Source organism: Phocoena phocoena, chromosome 5 (assembly GCF_963924675.1).
Source record: "Phocoena phocoena chromosome 5, mPhoPho1.1, whole genome shotgun sequence".
NCBI lineage: Eukaryota > Metazoa > Chordata > Mammalia > Artiodactyla > Phocoenidae > Phocoena > Phocoena phocoena.
In genome coordinates this window covers 32,284,197-32,307,908 of record NC_089223.1, presented here as the reverse complement: position 1 = coordinate 32,307,908, position 23,712 = coordinate 32,284,197, and the positions used below count along the sequence as shown (strand labels likewise).

The following is a 23,712-nucleotide window of genomic DNA, read 5'->3' as shown; positions in this document are numbered from 1 at the left end:
CTAGCCGCTCCACGGCATGTGGGATCTTCCCGGACCGGGGCACGAACCCGTGTCCCCTGCATCAGCAGGCAGACTCTCAACCTCTGCGCCACCAGGGAAGCCCTGGAGTTAAGATCTTTAAAGGTGATTAACTTAAAATGAGGCCATTAGGGTGAGGCCCTAACCCAATATGACTGGTGTCTTTCTAAGAAGAGGAAGAAACACCAGGGGTGTGCGTGCATAGAGGGACAACCATGAGAGGCCAAAGCAGCCAGGAGGCGGCCATCTCCAAGCCAAGAAGAGAGGCCTCCCAAGAAACCAACCTTGCCGCCACCTTGAGCTTGGCCTTCCAGCCTCCAGAACTGTGAGAAAATAAATTTCTGTTGCTTAAGTCAGCCAGTCTGTGGTATTTTGTTATGGCAGCACCAGCATTAATAAACCTGGACCTAGTGCTGTATGCCAGGTACTGTTCTAAGCATTTTACAAATGCTTCAACATTAAAACACCTTCCCACCAGTGCCAGTGAATCACTACGGCTGCATTTCTCAATGGGTAGGAGGGGAGAAGAGTGTATCCCCTTCCCTGTAGGGTGGGAGCTGGGCATTCAGAATAAATTAGTTGGGGGAAAAACACCCTAAGAGATATATCTCTTTTCTCAGGTGAGAATCACAGGTGGAAGGGTGATGATTGATAATTATAACAATAGTAAAATGATTGCCACCATTAACTGAGCAGTTACTGTACATAGGCAAGTACCAGCCTTATTATAAGAGTTCCTTCTCATTTCACCCCCCCCCAGCAACCTTAAGAATTAGGTAATATTTCATTCCCTTTATTTTACAGAGGAAGAAACCAGGTTAAGAAGGGGCAAGCCAGTTGTCAGCTGGCAAAGAGAATCAGAATCAGACCCAGATCTGGGCCTTTTTCCACTCTGCACACTGCCTGGGAAGTGGACTGGGGTCCCTTGGCTGGGGGAGGGGAGATTCTAAATGCGAGACAGAATTTGTTCTTAATGCAGATCAATGGGGAGCAGCAAGGTCAATTGTTTTAGAAGAAAAGGCAGCAAGGAACACCTAACAGCCTTAATAGCGTGTGCAAAAACAATCATTCTCTTTATTTAGCTCCTCCTACATGCCAGGCATTAAGCTTGGAACTGAGTCCTGAGAAGCTGATATTTTTATCTTTTCTTTTTATGGACATGGAAACTGAAGGCCAGGGAAGCTGAGAGACCTTGGCCAAGGTTGAAATAAATGGTAGAACCGGAGTGGCAGGCCTGGGAGGCTCCAATCCTGCGCCTGTCCTGGCCCACCCACTCTGCTTTGGCAGGTATCTCAATGGCTTCTGTACCCACACTGCGTAAATAGCCAGTGAATGCACGAGGGCCTCCATGCCCTGAGTGGAGAGTTTCCTTACCATATCATGGTCTTTACCAAGATTCACCCTAAAGAATAATAAATAATATAGAATACTAAATAATAAAGAGAAATGAATAATAATGGAGTAGCTTTTGCCCAAGAATGCTCCAAGGAGACTTATTTTCCCAAGATGTTCCATGGAAAAAATTCTATGGTCAGACAAGTTTGGAAGTGCTGCCTGTTATCCCTCCACTGCCTTTGAGACTGCCAGTGTGGCAGTAAAAAAACAAACAAAAAACTGTGCACATCAAGATTCTAAAGGTACTACAGTAAAAAAAAAAAAAATCTGATTCCCTCACTTAAGCTAAGCTTTCCCCAATCTTTCTGAACCACAGAATTGTTTTTCTACATGTGTCAGTGAACATACCTCGCAGCCTCTTTTTAGATATACTGCATTGTAGGACTGAAGAAGCAGAAAGAGAAGCAGGCTGGAGCCACTTTTGGATATGGTAGCTAACATGCTTACTTTTTTCTTAAGAATGATCAAATTGTGGGGACTTCCCTGGCGGTCCAGTGGTTAAGACTCCATGCTTCCACTGCAGGGGACATGGGTTCGATCCCTGATCAGGCAACTAAGATCCCACATGCCGTGTGGGACAGCCAAAAAATAAATAAATTTTAAAAAATTATCAAATTGTTGGCTGTTTACGTTTAGTTTGCTTTCTATTGAGAAAATAAACAGCTTCAAAACATCTGACGCAATAAATCTGACAAGGGAAGGGCTATTTGCATCCCCAAATCTCGTGGCTCATCCTAAACCTTCTTGCTTCCGTTCTGCCCCAACACCATTCCATTCTCCAGGTTTCCACCCACCCCTTTCTCTTCGGGGCTGCTCTCCAGCTACAGGCGACTGGACATGACAACTTGCAATGCACCATGTCCCTCACCCCCCGTCCTTACAATGAGGAAGCAGTGACAGGAAGGCATCAGACCCTCTGCCCACAGTTATAGCCCACGCTGGCAAATTCCAGAGAGATGAGTGAACTTATGTGGTAGAAGTATCTCTCTGCCTTGGGGTTAGGCAGGAGTACTCTAGACATTCCCACAGGGGGGCGGAGGGGAAGGTTGCCAACAGTTCCTTTAAAATGTCCAGATTATGTACACAGTGCTATATTTAAAATAGCACAGGGAACTCTACTCAGTATTAGGTAACAACCTAAATGGGAAAAGAATTTGAAAAACAATATATACATGTATATGTATAACTGCTGTACACTTGAAACTAACACAACATTGTTAATCACCTATGCTCCAATATAAAATAAAAAGTAAAAAAAATCTGCTACCAAAAAAAAGTCCAGATTATGAGTGCTGTGACTTTTCTAATTCTCTTTTTGCTTATTTTCAGTTTCTAATTTTCCATAATGAATGTGCAGCACTTGTGTGTTAAGGAGGAGGAGGTAGAGGGGGGAAGAACGGGAGGGGGGGGAGGGAGGGAGAAGGAAGGAGGGAGGGATGAGGGAGGAGGAGGGGAAAATAAATCATAAAATCTCCGGAGAAGGAGACTGCATGAGCTCACCTAATAAAATACACGCGTATCTCGTCAGCCTTAGTTGTGACCTGCAAAGCTGCAATTTGCAACACTTTCCCAGTCACCCCTTAACCAAAGCAAAGCTCAGAATCCAGGTGCAGCGCCGCCTCCCCCTTACCCACGCGGAAGATCAGATCGTCTTCGATGGGATTCTCTTTTCGTTTCCCGGTGCTGTACATGCTAGCGGGTCTCTTCACAGCCTTCTGCTTCACATGGCCGCTCCCCGGGGACTTTACGCGCCTCTTCACGCCCTCGGTGGTGGGGGACACGTCCGCCGACCGGATCACCTTCAGCTTAAACGGGCTGCCGCGGATGTGCTGGTCGTAGAGCCGCAGGGACAGGGTGAAGTCGCCCTCTTTCTGTACTGTGTACAGGAACTCGTACGTGCCGTTCTTGTTGTCCAGGATCTCCCCGTCCGCCACGCTGCCGTCGGGCGTGCTCAGCTCCGCCGTGATGTAGGCGTTGCCCGTTTTGCACAGCTCGCCGTCTTTGTCCTTGGTTGTTATGGTAACGGACATGGGCTGCCCGATGATGGTCTGCCGCAGCCCCTCGCCCGTGGCCACCGTCTCGGAGGCGACGGCGTTGGTGGTTAAAATCGTCCCGAGGTTGTGGATGGACTTCTTGAGCCCCTCGGTCTCCACGATGAAGTCCAGCTGGTCGTTTTCTCGCGGGTGCAGCGGAAAATCCTGGTCCGCCAGTTCGTTCAGCTTCTCGCTCATCTGCTTCTTCACAAGCAGCACCTCCGTCTCCGTGCCGTGGTTGAGGGCCTGCGCCGTGAAGCTGCTGCAGCTCTTGATACTCTCCTGCCCCTCAAGCAGAGTATCCAGCTGCGACTGGAGGACCTGCGGGGAAACCAAGCCGGGTGAGCTCTTCCCAGGGCGCCCGGGCCCGCACCTGTCCGCGCTCTTGGCCCCCGGCAGGGGGTGTTCGGTTTAACCCAGGGAACCTCGTTCTCACGCTGAATCCTAAATCGCTTACCAGTCCCTTCTCTTTCCCTTCCTCCTCGCCTGTGTCTCCCACACACATATTTATGAGGTCATGTGTCTTGGATAGGCGCAAGCAGAAACGTCACCGACAGCTTGGCAGCCAGATTGCTATGCCTGACATCTGAAATTTTATTCATTATTCAGTATCTTTGTCTAATGTCCAAAGCTTCCCTGTCACCACCGAAAGGAACAGAAACCAGACAAACGAAAACTCCACACCTGAATATCGGAAGCTTTCATCCCTGGTTTTGTGATGGGATGTGCAGAGTTAAACAAAGGCTGAAAGGGTTCACTCTGAAGTTGACTAACAGGTTGGTGTGGGTGAGAGAGCAATTAAGAGACGATTAGACATTATAATTAAGGAAGGAAAACAATCCAGTTTAACCCTAAATCCTGAAAGCATTACTTTATATTCAACTTTGCCTTGTGTCAAGTTATCAAGTGGTACTTAAGGCCACAGAATCATAGTTCTGCTGAAAACAGGAAGGAAGAAATAGCTGGATAAGCCACTAAATAAAAACTACTGTTTACTGAACAACAGTGACACTTAACCCATTTGAGTCCCCTTTACCGCTGGTAGAACACAGTAAGCTAGCGCCAGGGAGGCCCCCGATAGTGCACCTCTCACAGGATGTCTGTAGGAAGGGGTGGAGTCTTACTTTGTGTTTGAGGCCATAGTTGACTTCCAGCTCCATAAGCAGCACGCTTTTGCGCACATTTAAAGTTTTCTGGAGTTCATCAAAGGTAGAATGGATGTCATCCACAATGCTGGCCTTTTGGTCGGTTAACTGATGGATGATTTCTGAGATGAACTGAAGAGCAGAATCTATTTCTGGGAGCCTGGAAGACAGTTATCAGACGTGGTTATTATAATAAGATCCACATGGAAATAGTAAAAAATAAAAAAACTATCCAAACACTATATTTTGTCAAGAAACATCTTCTGTGCCTTTCATCATCTTTAAAGAGTAATAACTGAAGAACAGAGTGAATAAGACATGACATAATTACTGCCTTTGAGAGAAGAGATTTTGAGGGTCCACGTCTATTTCAATCTACCTCAATCATTTAATTTTAAAAATTGATGGTACAAAGCCTCGAAGCTCTCAGAACCCCATGGCTTTTTCTCACACTCTAAATCAGCTGTTCTCTACAATGGATAAACAACAAGGTCCTACTGTAGAGCACAGAGAACTGTATTCAATATCCTGTGATAAACCACAATGGAAAGGAATTTTTAAAAAAAGAATGTATATATATATATGTATAACTGAATCACTTCGCTGTACAGCAGTAATTAACACAATATTGTAAATTAACTATACTTCAATTAAAAAATAAGAAGAAAAGGAAAAAATAAATCAGGCGTTCTCTAACTTGACATATTGATATTTTGGGCCAGATAATTCTTTGTTGCAGGCGGCTGTCCTGTGAATTGTAGGATGTTTAACAGCATCCTTTCCTCTACCCCTCCCCCCAACACAGCTGTGACACCAGATTGTCTCCAGGCATTGCCAAATGTCCCTTGGGTGGTATCATCGCCCTTGGTTGAGGACCACTGGCCTAAATATATAGCTGTATCTTTTTACCCAATCACATGAAAAACTTATCCAAACTCAGAGTTTCCTGGGAATTTCTTGCAAGTTTCCAAGTTCTTTTAATTAGTATAGAAGAGCCACACTTTTCTCACTTCAACTTTTGGTAAAGGTATTTATTTTCATTTTGCTGTTTATTTCCTCTCTTTGGTCTTTCTCATGCATCACACAGCTACTCTGTTTCTTCATTTCCATGCCAAATAAAGAGCCTGGAAGCAGGGAAGGAGAAGGAAAATTGAGCACTTGCTGCTCAGGACCATTTTGCTGGGCTCAGATAGAGATGAGCCAGTCACAGTCGGCACAGTGGCTTCTAAGTGTGTCAAGAACAGTAGCTAAGAAAGGCTCTTCAGACAGCCTGGTTTCAGGCACAAATTTCAGAGATCTCCTGAGAGTGTGTTTTCCTCGAGTATATTTTGTTCATTTAATCATACTAAGGTACTAAAAGGAAAACCACCACTCATAACAAAAGGGGGTTGGAATTTTACCTAAGGGACAGGGGATGACCTCATCACTCACTAGTTTATGACTACAGCCCTATGATCAAAGGACAGTTTATTTAGGTGACATGAATCTTCTATCCCACTGGGACACGAGACCCTGAGGCCACAGGCGGCCCGTCAGGAGCCAGGCAGAGGTATGCACACCTTTTGTTGACAGCGTCCAGCTGGACCTGGAGTGAGGCCTTGTGCTGCTCCACCACGTCCTTGAGGGGGACTGTGGGGTGTTCTGCATGCTCCCCCTCCGTGCACTCCCGACACATGGCAGTCTCGCAGGACTGGCAGTAAAAGTCCATCACCTGCGGGTGACACAAGAGCAATTCCAGGTTTGGTGCCAGTGACTGAGTGCTGACCACGCACTAAGCCTTCACTTGCACTCTCTCAGTTAATCCTCACAGCCTCCCCAGGATGTGGGCAGTATTATATCCAGTTTCACAGGAGAAAAGGAAAGATAAACGTTTATGTTCCAGGTCTCGAACAGAGGTGGATCGGACTCCAAAGCGGTCGCTATGGCCACAAAACCAGCTTTTCTTGGCCACTCCCCTAAGACAGAACAGTATAGGGCTTTGGTACTCAAACTTTTTGGTCTCAGGACCCCTTTCCACTCTTTATACATGATTGAGGATTCCAAATGCTTTGTGTTTATATGAGTTATATCTATAGCTATTTATTAGGTTAAAAATGGAAACTGAGAAACATTCAAAATATTGATTAATTTATCAAAAGCAAAAATAAATGTTAACAATAATATATGAAAAGTATATTTTGCAAAACAAAAATTTTGTGAGGAGAATGGCATTGCTTTTCATATTTGTAAATCTCTTCAGTGTCTGGCTTCATAGAAGAGAGCTGGAGTCTCATATCTGCTTCTGCATTCGATCTGTTTTGCTAGCACATATAGTAGAGTCTCTGGAAAATGCCACTGAATACTCTTGAGAGGTTGAGAGTAGAAAAGGTAAATAGGGCTTCCCTGGGGGCGCAGTCGTTGCGAGTCCGCCTGCCGATGTAGGGGACGTGGGTTCGTGCCCCGGTCCGGGAAGATCCCACATGCCGCGGAGCGGCTGGGCCCATGATCCATGGCCACTGAGCCTGTGCGTCCAGAGCCTGTGCGTCTGGAGCCTGTACTCCACAACGGGAGAGGCCACAACAGTAAGAGGCCCGCACAAAAAAAAAAAAAAAAGGTAAATAATGTTTTAGTATTATCATAAATATAGTTTTGACCTTGTGGGTCCCCTGAAAGGGTCTGGAGACCCATGAGAGTTCCTGGATTGCACCTTGAGAACGGCTACTCTTTGGATAAGAGATGAGCTGGATGCAACAGTTTGCATCCTGGCTCCACGACTTACGTGACCTCACCGTGTCTCAATTTTCGCTTTGGCAAATGGAGACAGTCATGTAACGTACTAATCTACTTCACAGGGCTGCTATGAGGATTTGGTAGATTAATATGCACAAAGAACTCAGATGATGCCTGGCATTGGCACGTAGTAAGTTCTTAATAAGTAGTAGCAGTGATGATGGCGCTGATGATATCATTTGCTTACCTGAAAATAAAACCACCTTACCCTGACTGTGGTGAACTCTCGATATCAATATAACATAAAGCCTGAAGGTTAGTTTCCTTGTGAAGGCATTCCCCTTATTCTCTCATCTGGAAATAACTTCTTCCAATATTGAATTCCCAAAGCACTTGGGGCGGGGGGAATCTTTTTCTTGAAGTATAACACACATACAGAAAATGGCATAAATCCTAACACAGATTGATGGATTTTCATAAAGTGAATGCACCCACTAAAGCAATTTTATTCATACCCCTTTTATGAAATATTTATAAGATTTTAAGTTACTGAGCACTGAAACTGTCTCACCCAGAGCCTAGATAATTCCCTGCACATAGTACGTCTATAATAACATTGCTGAATGTGTGAACTCTATGCTGTTTATAAGAGACTCACATTAGGTTGAAAGTAAAAAGATGGAAAAAGATATTCCATGCAAAGAGTAACCAAAAGAGAGCTGGAGTAGCTATTCTAATATTAAACAAAACAGGCTTTAAGACAAAAGTTGTTATAACAGACAGACAAGGACATTATCAACTATACTTCAATTAAAAAAAGGACATTATATAATAATAAAATGGTAAAGCCATCATTTATTAATACATATGTAACCAACAACAGAGTCCCACTATATATGAAGCAAAAACTGACAGAATTGAAGGGAGAAATGGAGAGTTCAATAATAATAGTTGGAGATTTCAATATTCCACTTTCAGTAATGATATAACTATTAGACAGAAGATCAGTAAAGAAATAGAGAACTTGAACAACATTATAAACCAACCAGGCCTAACACACACATGTGGAACACTCTGTTCCATAACAGAAGACACATTCTTGTCAAGTACACACGCAACATCTTCCAGAAGAAACCATACATTAGGTCACAAAAGTCTCAATAAATTTAAAAAGACTGAAGTCATATAAAATATCTTCTCTGGCTACAGTAGAATGAAATCAGAAATCAATAACATAAGGAAATCTGGAAAATTAACTAATACGTGGAAATTAAATAACACAAACATAATGAGTCAAAGAAGAAATTACAAGGGAAAGTACAAAATATTTTGTTTTGTTTTGTTTTGTTTTTGTGTTACGTGGGCCTCTCACTGTTGTGGCCTCTCCCGCTGCGGAGCACAGGCTCTGGACACAAGGCTCCGGACGCAAGGCTCCGGACGCACAGGCTCAGCGGCCAGGGCCTCTGCGGCATGTGGGATCTTCCCAGACCGGGGCACGAACCCGTGTCCCCTGCATCGGCAGGCGGACTCTCAACCACTGCGCCACCAGGGAATCCCCAAAATATTTTGAGATGAATAGAAACACAACATATCAAAACTTATGACAGTGCTCAGAACAAAATTTATAGCTGTAAATGTCTACATTAAAGAGAAGATCTCAAATCAATAACCTAGGCTTCCACCTTAGAGAACTAGAAAAAGAGGAACAAATTAAACCCAAAGCAAGCGGAAGAAAGGAAATAAAGATTAGTGTGGAGATCAATAAAATGGAGAATAGAAAAACAATAGAGAGAATCAATGAGCCAAAAGTTGGTTCTTTGTAAGAATCAACAAAATTGACAAACAGAATACTATGGACTGTTGTATGTCAATAAATCAAATAACCTAGATAAAATGGATAAATTCCTAGAAACACACAAACTACCAAAACTAACTCAGAGAAGAACTAGAACATATGAATAGACCTACAATAAGTAAAGAGGTCAATCAATATTCAAAATACCTCCAACAAAGAAAAGTCCAGGGCGAGATGGCTTCACTGGTGAATTCTACCAAACATTTCAAGAAGAATTAACACCAATCCCCAAACTCTTCCAAATGAGAAGAGAAGGGAACATTTCCTAATTCATTAGGCCAGTAATATACTGACACCAAAGTCAAAGACATCACACAAGAAAAGAAAATTAAATACCAATAATCCCTATGAATATAGGTGCAAAAATCCTTAACAAAATACTAGTAAACTGAACCCAGCTGCATATTAAAAAGATTAAACACCATGACCACGTGGGAGTTATTCCAGGAATGCAAGGGTATTCCACATACAATAATCAATATATGTAATACACCACGCTAATAAGATGAAGGGGAAGAATCCCACATGATCAGATCAGTAAATACAGAAATAGGATTTGACAATACCCAACACCCTTTCATGATAAAAAACAAAACAAAAAACACATCAAATTAGAAATAGAAGGAAAATTCCTCAACTTGAAAAACGGCATCTGCAAAAACCCCACAGCTTACTTAATGGTGACTCCCTCCTAAGATCAGGAATATGACAAGGATGTCCACTTTTGCCACTTCTATTCAACAATGTTCTGGAAGTTTTAGCCAGAGCGTATAGGCAAGAAAAATAAAATGCATCCAAACTGGAAAAGAAGAAGTAAGAATTTCTCTCTTCAGAGATGACATATATGGAAAATCCCAAAGAATGTACACATGTGCGTGTACACACACACACACACACTATCAGAACTAACAAATGAATTCAGCAAAGCTTTAGGATACAACATCAACAAACAAAAATCAGTTGTATTTCTATACACTAGCAATGAACAATCCAAAAATGAAATTAAGAACGTTCCATTTATAATAGCATCCAAAAGAATACAAAATACTTAAAGAATAAATTTAACAGAGAAGGTACAAGACTCGTACACTGAAAGCTACAAAATATTGTTGAAAGAAATTAAAGAATACCTAAATAATGGAAATACATGGAAAGATATCCCATGCTCATGAATTGGAAGACTTAATATTGTTAAGAGGGCAATATTCCCAAATTGATCTACAGATTCAATGAAATATCTATCAAATCTCCAACTTCTTTTTTCACAGAAGTGAACAAGCTGTTCCTAAAATTTATATAAAATTACACTGGTACCCTGAATAGCCAAAACAACTTTCAAAAGAAGAACAAAATTGGAAGCCTCACACTTCCCTATTTCAAAACTTACTACCAAGCTAGAGTAATAAAAATTGTGCGTTACCAGCATAAGGATAGGCATATAGATCAATGGAATAGAATTGAGAGTCCAGAAATAAAACCATACATTTATGGTCAACTGATTCTTGAAAAGTGTGCCAGGACCACTCAATGGGGGAAAAGAGTCTTTTCCACAAGGGACGTCAAGACCACTGGATATCTATGTGTAAAAGAATGAAGTTGAAACCTTACCTCACTCCATATACAAAAATTAACTCAAAATAGATTAACAACCTAAATGTAAGAGCTAACACTATAAAAATCCTAGAAAAAAAACATAGGGTTAAATTTTCATGACCTTGGACTTGGCAATAGATTCCTAGATATGATGCCAAAAACACAAGCAAAAAAAGAAAAAGTAGATAAATTGGACTTCATCAAATTAAAAACTTGTGTATCAAAGGGCAGTACCAGGAAAGTAAAAAGAATGGGAAAAATATTTCCTAGTTATATATCTGACAACGATGTAGTATCCAGAACATACAAAGAACCCCTGCAACTCAAGAACCCAATTGAAAAATTGTCAAAGGAATTACATAGACATTTCTTCAAAAAGGGTAAACAAATGGCCAATTTTCGCAGGAAAATAACATCATTAGTCACTAGGAAAATGCAAATCAAAACCGCAGTGAGACACCACTTCACACCAGCTTGGAGGGCTAGACTCAAAAAATCAGATAACAAGTGTTGGTGAGAATGTGAAAAAATCAGAACTCTCATACTTTGCTGGTGGGAATGTAAAATGGTGTAATTCTATGAAAACAGTTGGCAGTTCCTCAAAGGTTAAACATTACCATATGACCCAGCAATTCCACTCTCCTAGGTATCTACCCAAGAGAACTGAAAACATATGTCCACACAAAAACTGTACATGAATGTTCATAGCAGCATTATTTATAATAGCCCAAAAGTGGAAACAACCCAAATATCCATCATGAATGGATAAACAAATTATGGTATAATATTTAGCCATACAAGAGGAATGAAGTTCTGATATACACTGCAATATAGATGAACCTTGAAAATATTATGCTAAGTGATAGAAGCCAGACTCAAAAGGCCACATATTGTAGAATTCCATTTATATCAAATGTCCACAGTGGACAAATCCTTAGAAACAGAAAGCAGGCTGGTGGGTGCCAGGGGTTGGGGTGTCGGGAAGGGATGAGGAATGGCTGCTTAACAGGTATGGAGTTTCTTTGGGGGATAATGAAAAACTTCTGGAATTAGGTAGTGGTGACGTTTGGACAACCTTTTAAATATGCTAAAAGCCATTGAATTGTACACTTTAAAGGGGTTAAAATGTTGAGTTTTACGTTAAGTGATTTTAACCTCCATTTTAAGAAACTGATTGCATCTTTGAAGAGATAGCAACAGACCTGGGTAGTTGTCCCTGGTTCTGTATCTTGGATGTTTCTTGGGAAGTAAAGGCCCTGAAATCATTTTGAAGCGTCTACAACTAGTCATTCTCTAATGCTTGTGCTCAGGTTCTGACAGCTTTGACTCAAGCTGAGACTTCACTGTGGGAGGTGAGCAACTCAGTTGAACTCATCCATCTTGGGTGAGAGGACACTGGTGCTCCCAAGGGTGGGTGGGCCAGAGCCCAGGATGAGCTTGTTGTTGTTGACAGGTAGTCACCATTTGTGTTCATTAGAAGAGGAGATGGCAGGACCATATGCATGATAACGTGCTGAAAAGGATGGTCAGGGCCTTGCAGCCACCACCACCACCACCCACCCACCCCCTGCCAGGATTCTGGAAGTGGGGGCTGATTAGTGGCAGGGCATTCTTAATGAGGATCTCTCCTTTGCACCTCTTAACATGCTTGTTAGAAAGGCACCTAAGCCAGCAACAACAGGGCTTAAGGATCATTTGTGTTCTGAGACTTTGAGGCATGAGCTCAAATGTCTGCTTTAAGTGCAAAGAACCTCTTAAATCACTAACCATTATTCCCATTTTTCTTTGTATTTGAACAATGCAGCCATGGCAGTTTAATTAGAAGACAGATAGTGTCACAGCACTTAAAGTAAATGACAGGCATTCATCCACATGTGCTAATCAGCACCAGGCAGTTTATAAGGGCAACATCCTGCTTCATTGTTAATTACCCGATTTTATTGAATCATTTGAATTGTTTTTAAAGATTTACCCATGGCAATTAACCGCAGCCATTTATCTGTAATATTGCATGCATTTGACTTGAATATGCAGTGAGGACCCCCATTTCAGAGCATCAGCAGAGAACTCCTACAATCTATGGTGGAGCAATAGAATGATTCAAGACACGCAGTAAATTTTCCAGGGCCTCTTGCTAGTTTATACGTTTTATGATTCCAAAGACTCATAATGACCCAGCATAGAAAAAGTGCTCAAAACACACTTTAAATAGCTTCATTCACCTCCAGGAGGATCCAATTCTTTAGAGTTAATTTTTAATGTGATTTGATGTGATATGTTTGGTAGAGAAACAGGGAACGTTTCAACCTAAAGGCTTCTTTACCTTTGCTGGAATTAGCATCTCTGTGACTGTTTCTTCTTAGCAGCCTATGGCATCCAAGGGTCTCTATACCTCAGGCATTCTCAGGAAATACATCTTTAGGAATTCTTTGTGAAGCTTAACATTTATTTTCTCCTATGATTATTAACTGTTTATAGATCTCCTGTGAATTTTTCAAGTTCTAGGCTCATTTTCTTTTGTGATATTCAATCTTTTTCTTAGTAAGTAAGTGCTCTTACATGGTAAAAGTTTGCTGGGGTATTTTATTTTATTTATTTATTTTTTTAAAAAAAATATTTATTTATTTTGGCTGCACCATGTCTCCCTTGAAGCACGCGGGATCTTCTTTGCGGAATGCGGACTCTTAGTTTCGGTATTCACAGGGGATCTAGTTTCCCGATCAGGGATCGAACCTGGGTCCCCTACATTGCGAGAGCGAAGTCCCACCCACTGGACCACGAAGGAAGTCCCTGCTCAGGTATTTTAAATAAGAATTTTACAGCTACTTTCATAAACTGAATGAGTCATAGTTTTCTTCTTGTTCGGTCTTCACTAGATTTCGGTGTCAGAGTTAATGAGTATATCATAGGTGAATTTGGTAGCTTCCTATCTTTTCTTATGATCCAGAAGTATAAATACTATGAATCATATCTGTTTTATACAGGTTTGAAGGCATTCAGTTTTAAATGAACTTTCACCAGTTTCCTTCAAGATTATAGGTCTATTGGGGTTTTCTTGATCATTTGTAGTTTCCTAGATAATCATCCACTTCATTCAGACTTTTACTATATTAGCCTTTAGCACAGAGAATTGATCTACTAATTTTAAAATCTTCTTTTTATCTATACAGATATCTCTTTATTAGTCCCAATTTGATTTATTTATATTTACCCTTTGGTGCTTTATCAGATGTCAGATTATTTCATTAATTAAAAAAAATTCAGCTCTTGGATTTATTCATCAACACAATTATTTCATTATTTTCAAACTCTCCAAGGTTATCTTTACTATTTTCTTTTTTTCGTGTGCCATATATTTATTTTAATGTTCTTTTCCTAACTTCTTGAAATGAACTCTTTTTAAATAAAATACTTAAACATATAAAATTTCCTGAGTATAGATAATGACTTTATCTTATACATTTAATAGATAAAGCTTACACTTTCAACATTTTGTAAATAGTCTAATTTTGCTATTTTTTCTTTGATTAAATAATTATAAACTTTTAAAAAAGATTTGGGGTTTCTTCTGTAACATATGTTACTAGTGTAATTTTATTGCATTGTGGTGCAGGAACTTGGTCTACACAATGGAAAAATACAGTGAGTTTTTAAAAATTACCTATTATATGATCAATTTGAATGGCTCAAATTCTCACAATCTTAATAGCTTAGTTGAACAGATTTTAGTATATGCCTTTTTATTAGTGGGAGGCAGATTCTCAAGTGAAAGAATACTCTTTTCTCTGAAATTCATCCTTCCTTCTCCAAGTCCATTGATGCTTTTCTTGTTCTACCCCTTATCATCTCGCATTTGGACAACTCAATACTAAACTCAATTGGTGGTGCAGCCTCCAGTCTCTGCTACGCTATTCCTCCACAATGCCATTAACATACCCATCTCCTGTTTAAAAGGTTTTAATGCTTCTCCACTGCTTATGGAATTTAGGTCAAACCTTTCCTCGATGACATTCTTAGCTCGTCACAATTTCTCCCCTCTATCTTTCTAGACTCATCCTGTATTCTCCAGCCCACCTATGCTCCCATCACCACTGGGGCATCTCCATGCTCTAGCTGTGCTGAGCTGCAAGCTCATTCCTGAATTCCACGACACTCTTGCCTTTACTTACTGATGTAATCTTTTCAGTTGCCATTATTTCTCATTCCACACGATTGTCCTTTACACCCCAAATTTGGACCAGTGTCTACAGTAGATCTCCTAAAGTTTCTAAAACTTTACTCCCCTATCAAGTCAGATGTCCAGAGAGCCCTACCTGGACTACTCTTGAAGGGGACTCAGGTACCTGATGGAAATGCCTTCCCAGACTAGTATTTAGAATGTGAGCCCCAGAGGGAGACAGCCTTAGCATTCACTAAGAGCCAGTGTGAGAAGCGGTCATAAGAGGGCACGCTTTAAAGTTCCTTTTGCAAAACTTACATGGTAACTCTCCCTTGGAGTACAGTGTGCAGAAAATCTACAGTTATCGATAGCCTGGTGTGCTTTCGATTAAATAATTAAGGATATGTAATCCACGATGTCTCTCGTTTTGGCTAGCAAAACGCTCAGGAGGCTATTTCCTCCTGGTCTAGCTTTTATGATGTGTCAACTAGCTGTGTTACTTAAACTGTTCAAGTCTCAGTTTCTTTATCTATAAAATGAAGGTAACCAGTGCCAATTTACACAGAGTGGTGTGTGAGAAGCCTAGCATGGTGTCTGGCCATTTGTTTAAAAATATGTACTACTGACTTCTGAGAGACTGAATATAAAAATGCACATGGACCATACAAAAATAAAACTCTGACCCACAACTTGCCCAAGAAACCAACCCCCTTATCCACAATGAAACAAACCAGGAAGCCAGCCTGCTATAAGTCAGACTGCAATCTCTGTTAACAATCCAAAAAGCTAAACAATAACTTCTGTACCAATTGACCCCAAATGGCTAGGACTTGATAATTAACAGCTTCTATAATTTTTGTCCCTCTTCTGACTTAGGACCAACCAGAGAAAGCCAAATCTGCACCCCTAAGCAGTCACGTAGGATGTCCCCCTTCTAATTAGTTGGCCCCCAGCTTCTCCATGCCAATCACTCCCAATCAGGGCACAGCTGAAGCCTCCCCTTTTTTCTACTACAGAGCTTTCCCGCTCCTCTGCCTGACTTTGAGTCTCTGACAAAACACAAGTGATGGTCTGACTCCTTGTTACAGCAAGTGCTGAGTAAATAGCCTTTGCTTGTCCTCATTTGGTTGGTCTCTGCTTATATGTACACTTCCATGTGTAAGATGCTGTGCTGAGTGCTAGGGGTATAATGAAGAACATGGTTCCTCCCTCTCTTGGAGCTCACTTTGTACAAGGAAAGCCAGCAGATACACAGCTGGAGGCAGGCAGAACACAGCAAATGTCATGAAGGGAATCAAGACATGGTATGATGGTGGGAAACCGAGTGTCAGAGGCGTTCTGCCCTAGAGAGTGAGCTAGAGAGGACTGCCTGGTGTAGAAATTTGAGCTGAGACATGGAGGATGAGGATGAGCTGGCCACATAAATAGGGAACGTAGAGGGTTCCAGGCATGAGGAACAGACAGCAGCCAGGGCCCAAGGTAGGAAACCACTTGGCAAGTTCTAGGAGGCCAGTGACACTGCAGCACAGTGGGTCTATGAGAGGTAGACCAACAGTTATTAGTTACGGCTAATAATTATCGCTTTGCCCTAGGAACCTCATGTTACTTCGGTGGTTTGATTACAGCAGTTTCAAACACTTTTGAAGTGGCCACTACATAAAGAAAAAAATGAAATAAGCCATTAATTAGAAATCATTTTAAAAGCTAATATTTAAAGAGAGCTTACAGTATGCTTTCTATGACTGAAATATTTCATTCTCCAAATAATCCTGTAGGGGAGACTGTTATTACTTTCTTTCTGCAGATGAGGAAGTGAGACAGAGAATTTAGTACATTTCCCAAAGCTGACACAGAAAATGAGTTTGAGGAGCAGGATTTGAATCAGGCAGTCTGACTCCAAAGCTGGCAGTGAGCTGCTATGCAATGCTGCCTCTTCAGGCTGCATAGCTGCCGTGAATCCATCGTTCGATGGTACACACCGGTCCTCCCGAGTTTATGACGGTTACTGTGTTTGCTGGCAGAAGGAAGTATGTTTGGGATCAACAGGCTATAATCTCTGATCAGGGATTCACATAACTTCAGAGTATTTATGATTAAGGAATAGGGTCTAATGGAGCATGAGGAAAATTTCCCTCACAAGAAAAATAAAACGCTGTAAATAACATTTTAATAATCATTCTCACTTTGCAGAACTTATCTACTATTAAATCTTTCTCCATAATTTATTACACAGATGTTTGTGGGTCAAAGTATGCCCAGCTTACAAACAGTTGTCGGTTTGCTCTCCTGGGGAAACCAATCTGTGCTAAGTCGGCACAATGAAGACTGATCTTATTATTTAAATAAATTGGGTCAGAGAAAGGAAGCAGGCAAAATAGTCTGAGGACAGGTAAAAAGTGTTTTCAATCACTCATTTTCCAGGTGGAGTTCTGTTTCAGCGTATATACCCTCTGATTGCCCAAAGCCTCCCCAAATCAAGCAGCCCCTCGGCCCAGGCAGTGCCTGCAATCCGCTCACTTACATTCCCATCGTGGTTTGGGCAAGAGAGAGGCTTCCCCGCAGCCACAGCGGTGACTGTCTCCAGGATGGAGGACTCCTCAGCATTGCTGCCCGGAGTTCGCTGCAGCACGTCCATCAGGTTTGTGATGAAGAAGTTGTTCTGGAGCGCGGCCACCCCCTTCTCGGGCAGGATGGAGGTCTGGCGGCACACGGGGCAGGAGAGGGTTAGACTGTGGGCGGGAATGTAGTTCTGCAGGCACCTGTCGCAGAAACAGAAGCGGGGCGGTCAGCACAGTGGGGCTCCTGCAGGGGCTACCAGACAGGTTCTCGGTGACTACAGGGCTACTTTGCATAACTTCCGTTGTGGTCTCCTTCACTAGGAGAAGATTGGTTCTGAAGTCAATAGGTCACCTCACACTGTACCAGTCAACTGATCAGATAATCTCATTGACTTTGGTACTGTTTCCTCGAGCTGTGCCACACCGGCAAAGTGTGGTCCACAGGTGTGCATCACTGGCCTCAACGGGGAGCTTGGAAGAAACGCAGACTCGCAGGACCCACTCCAGGCCTGATGAATCAGATTCCCAGGCGATGTGTATGCACATTTAAGATTGAGAAGCACTGATACCTAGTATGGCGTTCACGAATTTGTGGACTTTTACACAAATTGGAAGAAACGTGTCACAATTTTTCTGTTAGCGCTGAAACTCTTTTTACATACAAAATCATAAGCAGATTTCAGATGTTAAAAACACATCGAAGTGGAAATGTTTGTTTGAAACAGGGACGGGACACCCAGAGTCCCACCAACACCATCTCTTCTTAAGAGCCTCTCCTTAAGAGCCATCAACTTAATTCATTTAATTAGCGAAATGTATAGCTAATACAGTTGACCCTTGAACAACGTGCGAGTTAGGGGCGCCGACCCTTGGTGCAGTGGAAAATCCGAAGATCCACGTATAACTCAGAGCCAGCCCTCCAATTACCCAGTTCCTCCACATCCGGGGTTCTACACCTGCAGATTCAACCAACCGCAGATCTTGTCATCCTGTAATACTGACTACTGAAAAGAATCCGCATATGAGTAAACCCATGCAGTTCAAACCTGCGTTGTTCGGGGGTCAACTTTACTTCCAGTAATCCTGTGATCACTTTTAAATGTATGAGGAAAGACAGGCAGAGAGAGGGTAAGTTACTTGCCCAAGGGACTTAGGCCGTCAGAGGCAGAGTGGTTGCTCAAACGCAGGCAATTTGGCACCAGAATCTAAGCTCGACATCACTACAACGTTTCCCAGTTTCTCCAACAAATTTGAAAACCTCTGATTTCGGCCCATTTCTCTTATTTTGCAGATGGGGAAACTGACATCAAGGAGGTTAAAAGACCTTCCCTATGTCACACAGTAGATAGCACTGAATCAATACCAGAGATGAAACAGCTTTTGCTAAGGTCACTCACTAGCCACATCTAAATCTAATACACATTTTTTGATTCTGTCATTCATCAAGCTTGAGCACTGCCTCCCCACCCCTCCTTTTTATGAAACTTTATCTTTCCTTGGTTTCCGATACCACACTCACCTCGTTCTCCTTCTGCCTGCTCTCTTTTCTACTGAGTCAATATAGTTTGGAGTTAATCAAGGCTTATCGTAAGCCCTCTTCTTTCCCTGGGGTATTATATTATAATGCCCGATAAGCATAACACTCTCATATTTATGTTTCTTCCCACGGATGCCTCCTCTGAGCCCCATAACTGTACACCAACTACTCTCTTGACATCTCCTCTTAGAGGTCTCACAGGTCCTAAAACTCAACATGTTCAAAACCAAACCCAAGATATTCCCGCACGCTGTGTCCACCCATCAGTGAATTGCACCTCCATCCCTTCATCTAAGCAAACCAGAAGTACGAGTCATTCTAAAAACAGTAATTCCCATACTGGTCTTCACTGTCCACATGCAACCCATCACCAAAGCCTGGAAATTCCTCAGTATGGTTCCAGCCTCCCCAGGTCTCTTCATCTGTATGAAGACACCCTTGCTTAGATGTCTGCAGTCGCCCTGCCCCTGGTATAATGCCATCCACCTTGTACCCCCCTCACCCTTCTCCGTACTGCAACCAGAGTGACCTTCCCCAAATGCAAAGCCGACCATTTAAATCTCCTCCCCCTCACATCTAAGATGAAACCCTTCCATGGCTTCCACTGTTCTTACAATGAAGACAAGAATCCATACGTGGTAATACGGATTGCCCACCTATATGATCTGGACCTATTTATTTTCTGTCTTTTCCCCTCATCTGCTGCACATTTGAGCCTATCTAAGTTCTTCCAAAGTGTTATATTCCCTTTCACTCTACACCTTTGCACATACCTGAAATTCTTTTCTTCTGCTCACTCCCCTTTGCTAAATTAATTTTTCCTCGTCCTTGGGATTTCTGCCTATTCATCACTTCTGCAGGGAAGCCTTCCCCGATTAGAGCAAATTCCCCTATTATGTGGTTGCCTGTGTACTTCTGGTATATGGCCCTTGTCACTGGTTTAATCTCACATTAATCTGAGTGAGTAGGTGTTTAACAACTGGTTCCTGCACTTGGCTGGAAGCTTCATAAGGCCAGGGACTGTGTCTGTGTCCTCCAAGCCCCACTGACGGCATTTTAGAACAAATGAGAGTAAGACAGCGGCTGTCCACTGAGCAGCCGGTGTTTGTGCCCAGCAGGAGATGGAGATAAGGGGTCCTGGGTCTCTCTCCATGACGAGCTGTGAAGTTTTGTCTCCACATAAACCAAATTTTCCCATCTTAGGGAAAGTTGCCAGCACCTTCCAAAGGAAATCAGTTCAATGTGCACGATGCTAAAACAATTTCAACACATTGCATTCCTTAGGGACTTGCCATGGTGGGATCCGGAAAATCTCCAGCAGTAGCTACTGGATGGGGAGTGGAAGTGGCGTGGGCTAGACCTAATTGAGAGGGCAGGAGGCCAACCCCAGGCAGCCCGGAAGAGCTGCTTCTTACCTGCAAGAGCAAGGAAACGGGAGCCAAAAACAACCTGACAAGACGCTGAACACTGGGGAATGGGGCCGCCCTGCTAAGCTCAAGCTTAGCTCTCAGCGTCATGTATAAAGAGTGCCCACCTATGTCGACTGCTTCCTCTCAAGTAATGCCCTTACCATGTGAGCCCAGGGACCCATGGACAGTTAAAGCTGGTGGTCATGCTTTAGCTACATCCATTGAGTGAGGGGGAAAAAAAAAATCACTCTCCATTTTGCCATTTTGAAATAGGAATTTTAAAGTTCTTAAGCCAAGGTATAAAATTATGAATAAAGTACAAAGTATCAGTGCCCTATATACCACCACTTAAAACAAACAAAAAACTGTACACACTCACATACACAACCCCACAACTACCCAAAACAAAGAAAGCAAAACAAACAAAACACCACAACCACCAGTAACAAATCCACCTTCTCCATCCATCCATCACCACCAAAGATGTAGTTATTCTGTTGCAGTTGAGACCTTCCAAGGTAAATCAACTCAAAGAACATTCAATGAGATAACAAATGTACCTTAAACTGCATGGTAAATGTAATTACCATTGATTTGAAGTCATTGGAAATACCAATTTCCTGTTCTATGATAGGAGGTAACAAGTTTTAACTATGTATTAATTAATAAAAGAAAATGTACTTAATAAACTGCTATAAAACATAATTAACATATTGTCTTTAAGAAAAATATGTAAACTTACTAGGGAAATACTAAAGTTAGACCACAGATAAACTAATTACCAGCAATATTTTTTTTTGCAGTACACGGGCCTCTCTCACTGTTGTGGTCTCTCCCGTTGCGGAGCACAGGCTCTGGACGCGCAGGCTCAGCGGCCATGGCTCACGGGCCCAGCCGCTCCGCGGCATGTGGGATCTTCCCGAACCAGGGCACAAACCCGTCTCCCCTGCATCAGCAGGTGGACTCTCAATCACTGTGCCACCAGGGAAGCCCCCAACAACATTTTTTAATGCTTAATTGCTGATGCGGTAAGTTGAACGAGAGGGTAAAAATATGTTTTGAAAACTGATTAATTCAATGTAAAGAACTATTCAAGAAATTTTTTAAAAAGAAGTGTGTTTTCAAAAATAAATAAATTTAAAAAATAATAATAAAAATAATTTTAGTTTACAAAAAAAAAGAAGTGTGTTTTCATATGTAGCAAACTGTATATTCAGGTAATTTATAATCACTTAATGTATATAGTTTTTTTTCTTTATCCGAAACATCATAACGTTCAAATATGCCATTAGTGTGTGTCTTCTGAAATACCTGTGGAAGAAAGCCCCCTCTTTTCAACTAAGTCCTCATATATGTAGGTATTTTACCTTATTTGTTATATGGGAGAAAATGATAGGGTTTTTTTTTTAAGATTTTTTTTGATGTGGACCATTTTTTAAAGTCTTTATTGAATTTGTTACAATATTGCTTCTGTTTTATGTTTGGTTTTTTGGCCACGAGGCACGTGGGATCTTAGCTCCCCAACCAGGGATCGAACCGGCACCCCCTGCATTGGAAGACGAAGTCTTAACCAATGGACAGCCAGAGGGAAGTCCTGAAAATGATAGCTTTTTAATTGGCCCTCACCAAAGATCCACCATGAGGGATCTATGGTTGGCAAAAACTGTTTCACAAAGAACAATGGGAAATTTTTTAAATTTTTTGAATCTTAAAATATTTAATGTTCCATCTCCTGTGGAAATAAATCAGTAGCTATTGGATTGCTTTCTCCCGCTTATAATAGTTCTTTGAAATAAAGCACATTCTTGGCAACTCATGATTGCGTTTCTAGATGACTATCAGAAGCACAAAAGATTTATTGTCTCCTATAGGTAACTGTAGAATTCTGGAAAGAACCCCTTGGCAGGTTGTAGGAGGTCAGTCTGTGAAACCCCCGTCTCTGAGCACAGAGGAGGCTTACCTCTCGCAGAAAGTGTGCAGACAGGGGAGAACCTTGGGATTCTTGTACCTTTCCAGGCATATACTGCAAATCAGAAACTGCTTGTCAATCTGGCGCACCACAGGACTTGGGATGTTGGTGGCTTCACTTGCCATCCTAGACCACTGACATGGGGGGCCGGCTGTCTTTGACCCTGCACGCTGCCGCTGTCAGACAGAAAAACCAAAACGGAAAAACATATAATAATCTGCAAATGCAAATCAATCATTGGTTTATTCGCTAGAGGCATTGTGTTATGAATACAGGTAGAATTCCATGTTGTGACCTTGACATGGCTATAACCAATCCTCATCGCTATAGAGGGTGTACAGTGAGGGGCCTATTTGTAGATCAATAAAGTAATCACAGGTTCAGCATGCAAAGAAAACAAATTAGAAGATATGTTGTACAGAGAGGTAGCTTGCTGGGAGACTCACAGATATAGAGAACAAACTAGTGGTTACCAGTTGGGGCAGGAGGGCGATAGATGTGGGGGAGTGAGAGGTACAAACTACTGGGGGTGAGACAGGCTCAAGGATGTGTTGTACAACATGGGGAATAGAGCCAATATTTTGAAATAACTAAATGGAAAGTAACCTTTAAAAATTGTATTAAAAATTAAATTACTGCAAGAAACAAAGGAGAGGTAGCTTGCTGGGTTTCAAAGTGGGGGCAGCTGAAGGCCCTGCCTGTTCATGCCTCCAGCCATGACTATATCTGAATATATATATATATAGTCTTATTATAGTCTATATTAAATAGAACAGTCTTACTAGGATAGAATGTGTTTTCCCAACTATTATACTTGAAGGGGGTCAAAATATGCCACCCCCAAATAAGCCACTTTGATATAAGGATTATTTTGAGCTGAAGGTGATTGAGAAGCAGATGAGGAAGAGCCCTCTCCCTCTGTCATCTGCCTAAAAGCAGGACACACATTTCCCATTTGTAAAGGTACCCCACTCTCCCATACCAGGAAGAGAAGAAGACTCTTAATCACCAGAGAGGAGTATGCATAACAAACCTTACTAAACCACCCTTATCTACCACACATATCCTGGCCCCCTTCCCACAATTTACTGCCCCTTGGAGTCCAAACTCCCTTTTCCTTTGTCTAGTCAATTCTCCATAATCTGTGGTCTTGGGTCTAATGGCCTCTTCTTTTCCGTGAAGTCCCTATGCATGTAAAATTTAAAATAGTAAATCAATGAAGTTTAATAAAATATATATTTTATTTTGGAAAAATGGAATATCAATAAAATGTGTATACCTTTTTCTCCTGATATCTGTCTTTTGCCAGTTTAATTCACAGGCTTCAGTTAC

The 23,712-nt window shown here is 41.8% G+C and overlaps 1 protein-coding gene across 5 annotated transcripts in view; it reads right to left on the bottom strand.

Moving 5' to 3' along the window:
- Positions 1 to 22,553, bottom strand: part of TRIM2 (tripartite motif containing 2) — a 52,398-nt gene extending 29,845 nt beyond the window's left edge. For 2 of the 5 annotated variants that reach the window (XM_065877126.1, XM_065877127.1), the window contains exons 1-5: positions 22,372 to 22,553; positions 17,429 to 17,666; positions 6,151 to 6,302; positions 4,571 to 4,751; positions 3,044 to 3,767 (exon numbers count right to left, since the gene is read on the bottom strand). In XM_065877126.1, the coding sequence (XP_065733198.1) occupies positions 3,044 to 3,767; positions 4,571 to 4,751; positions 6,151 to 6,302; positions 17,429 to 17,666; positions 22,372 to 22,505 (1,429 nt within the window). In that variant the 5' untranslated portion in view covers positions 22,506 to 22,553. The remainder of the gene's footprint in view (positions 1 to 3,043; positions 3,768 to 4,570; positions 4,752 to 6,150; positions 6,303 to 17,428; positions 17,667 to 22,371) is intronic. The other 3 variants (XM_065877129.1, XM_065877128.1, XM_065877130.1) reach the window with 3 other exon arrangements.
- Between the last annotated feature and the right edge of the window lie 1,159 nt (positions 22,554 to 23,712).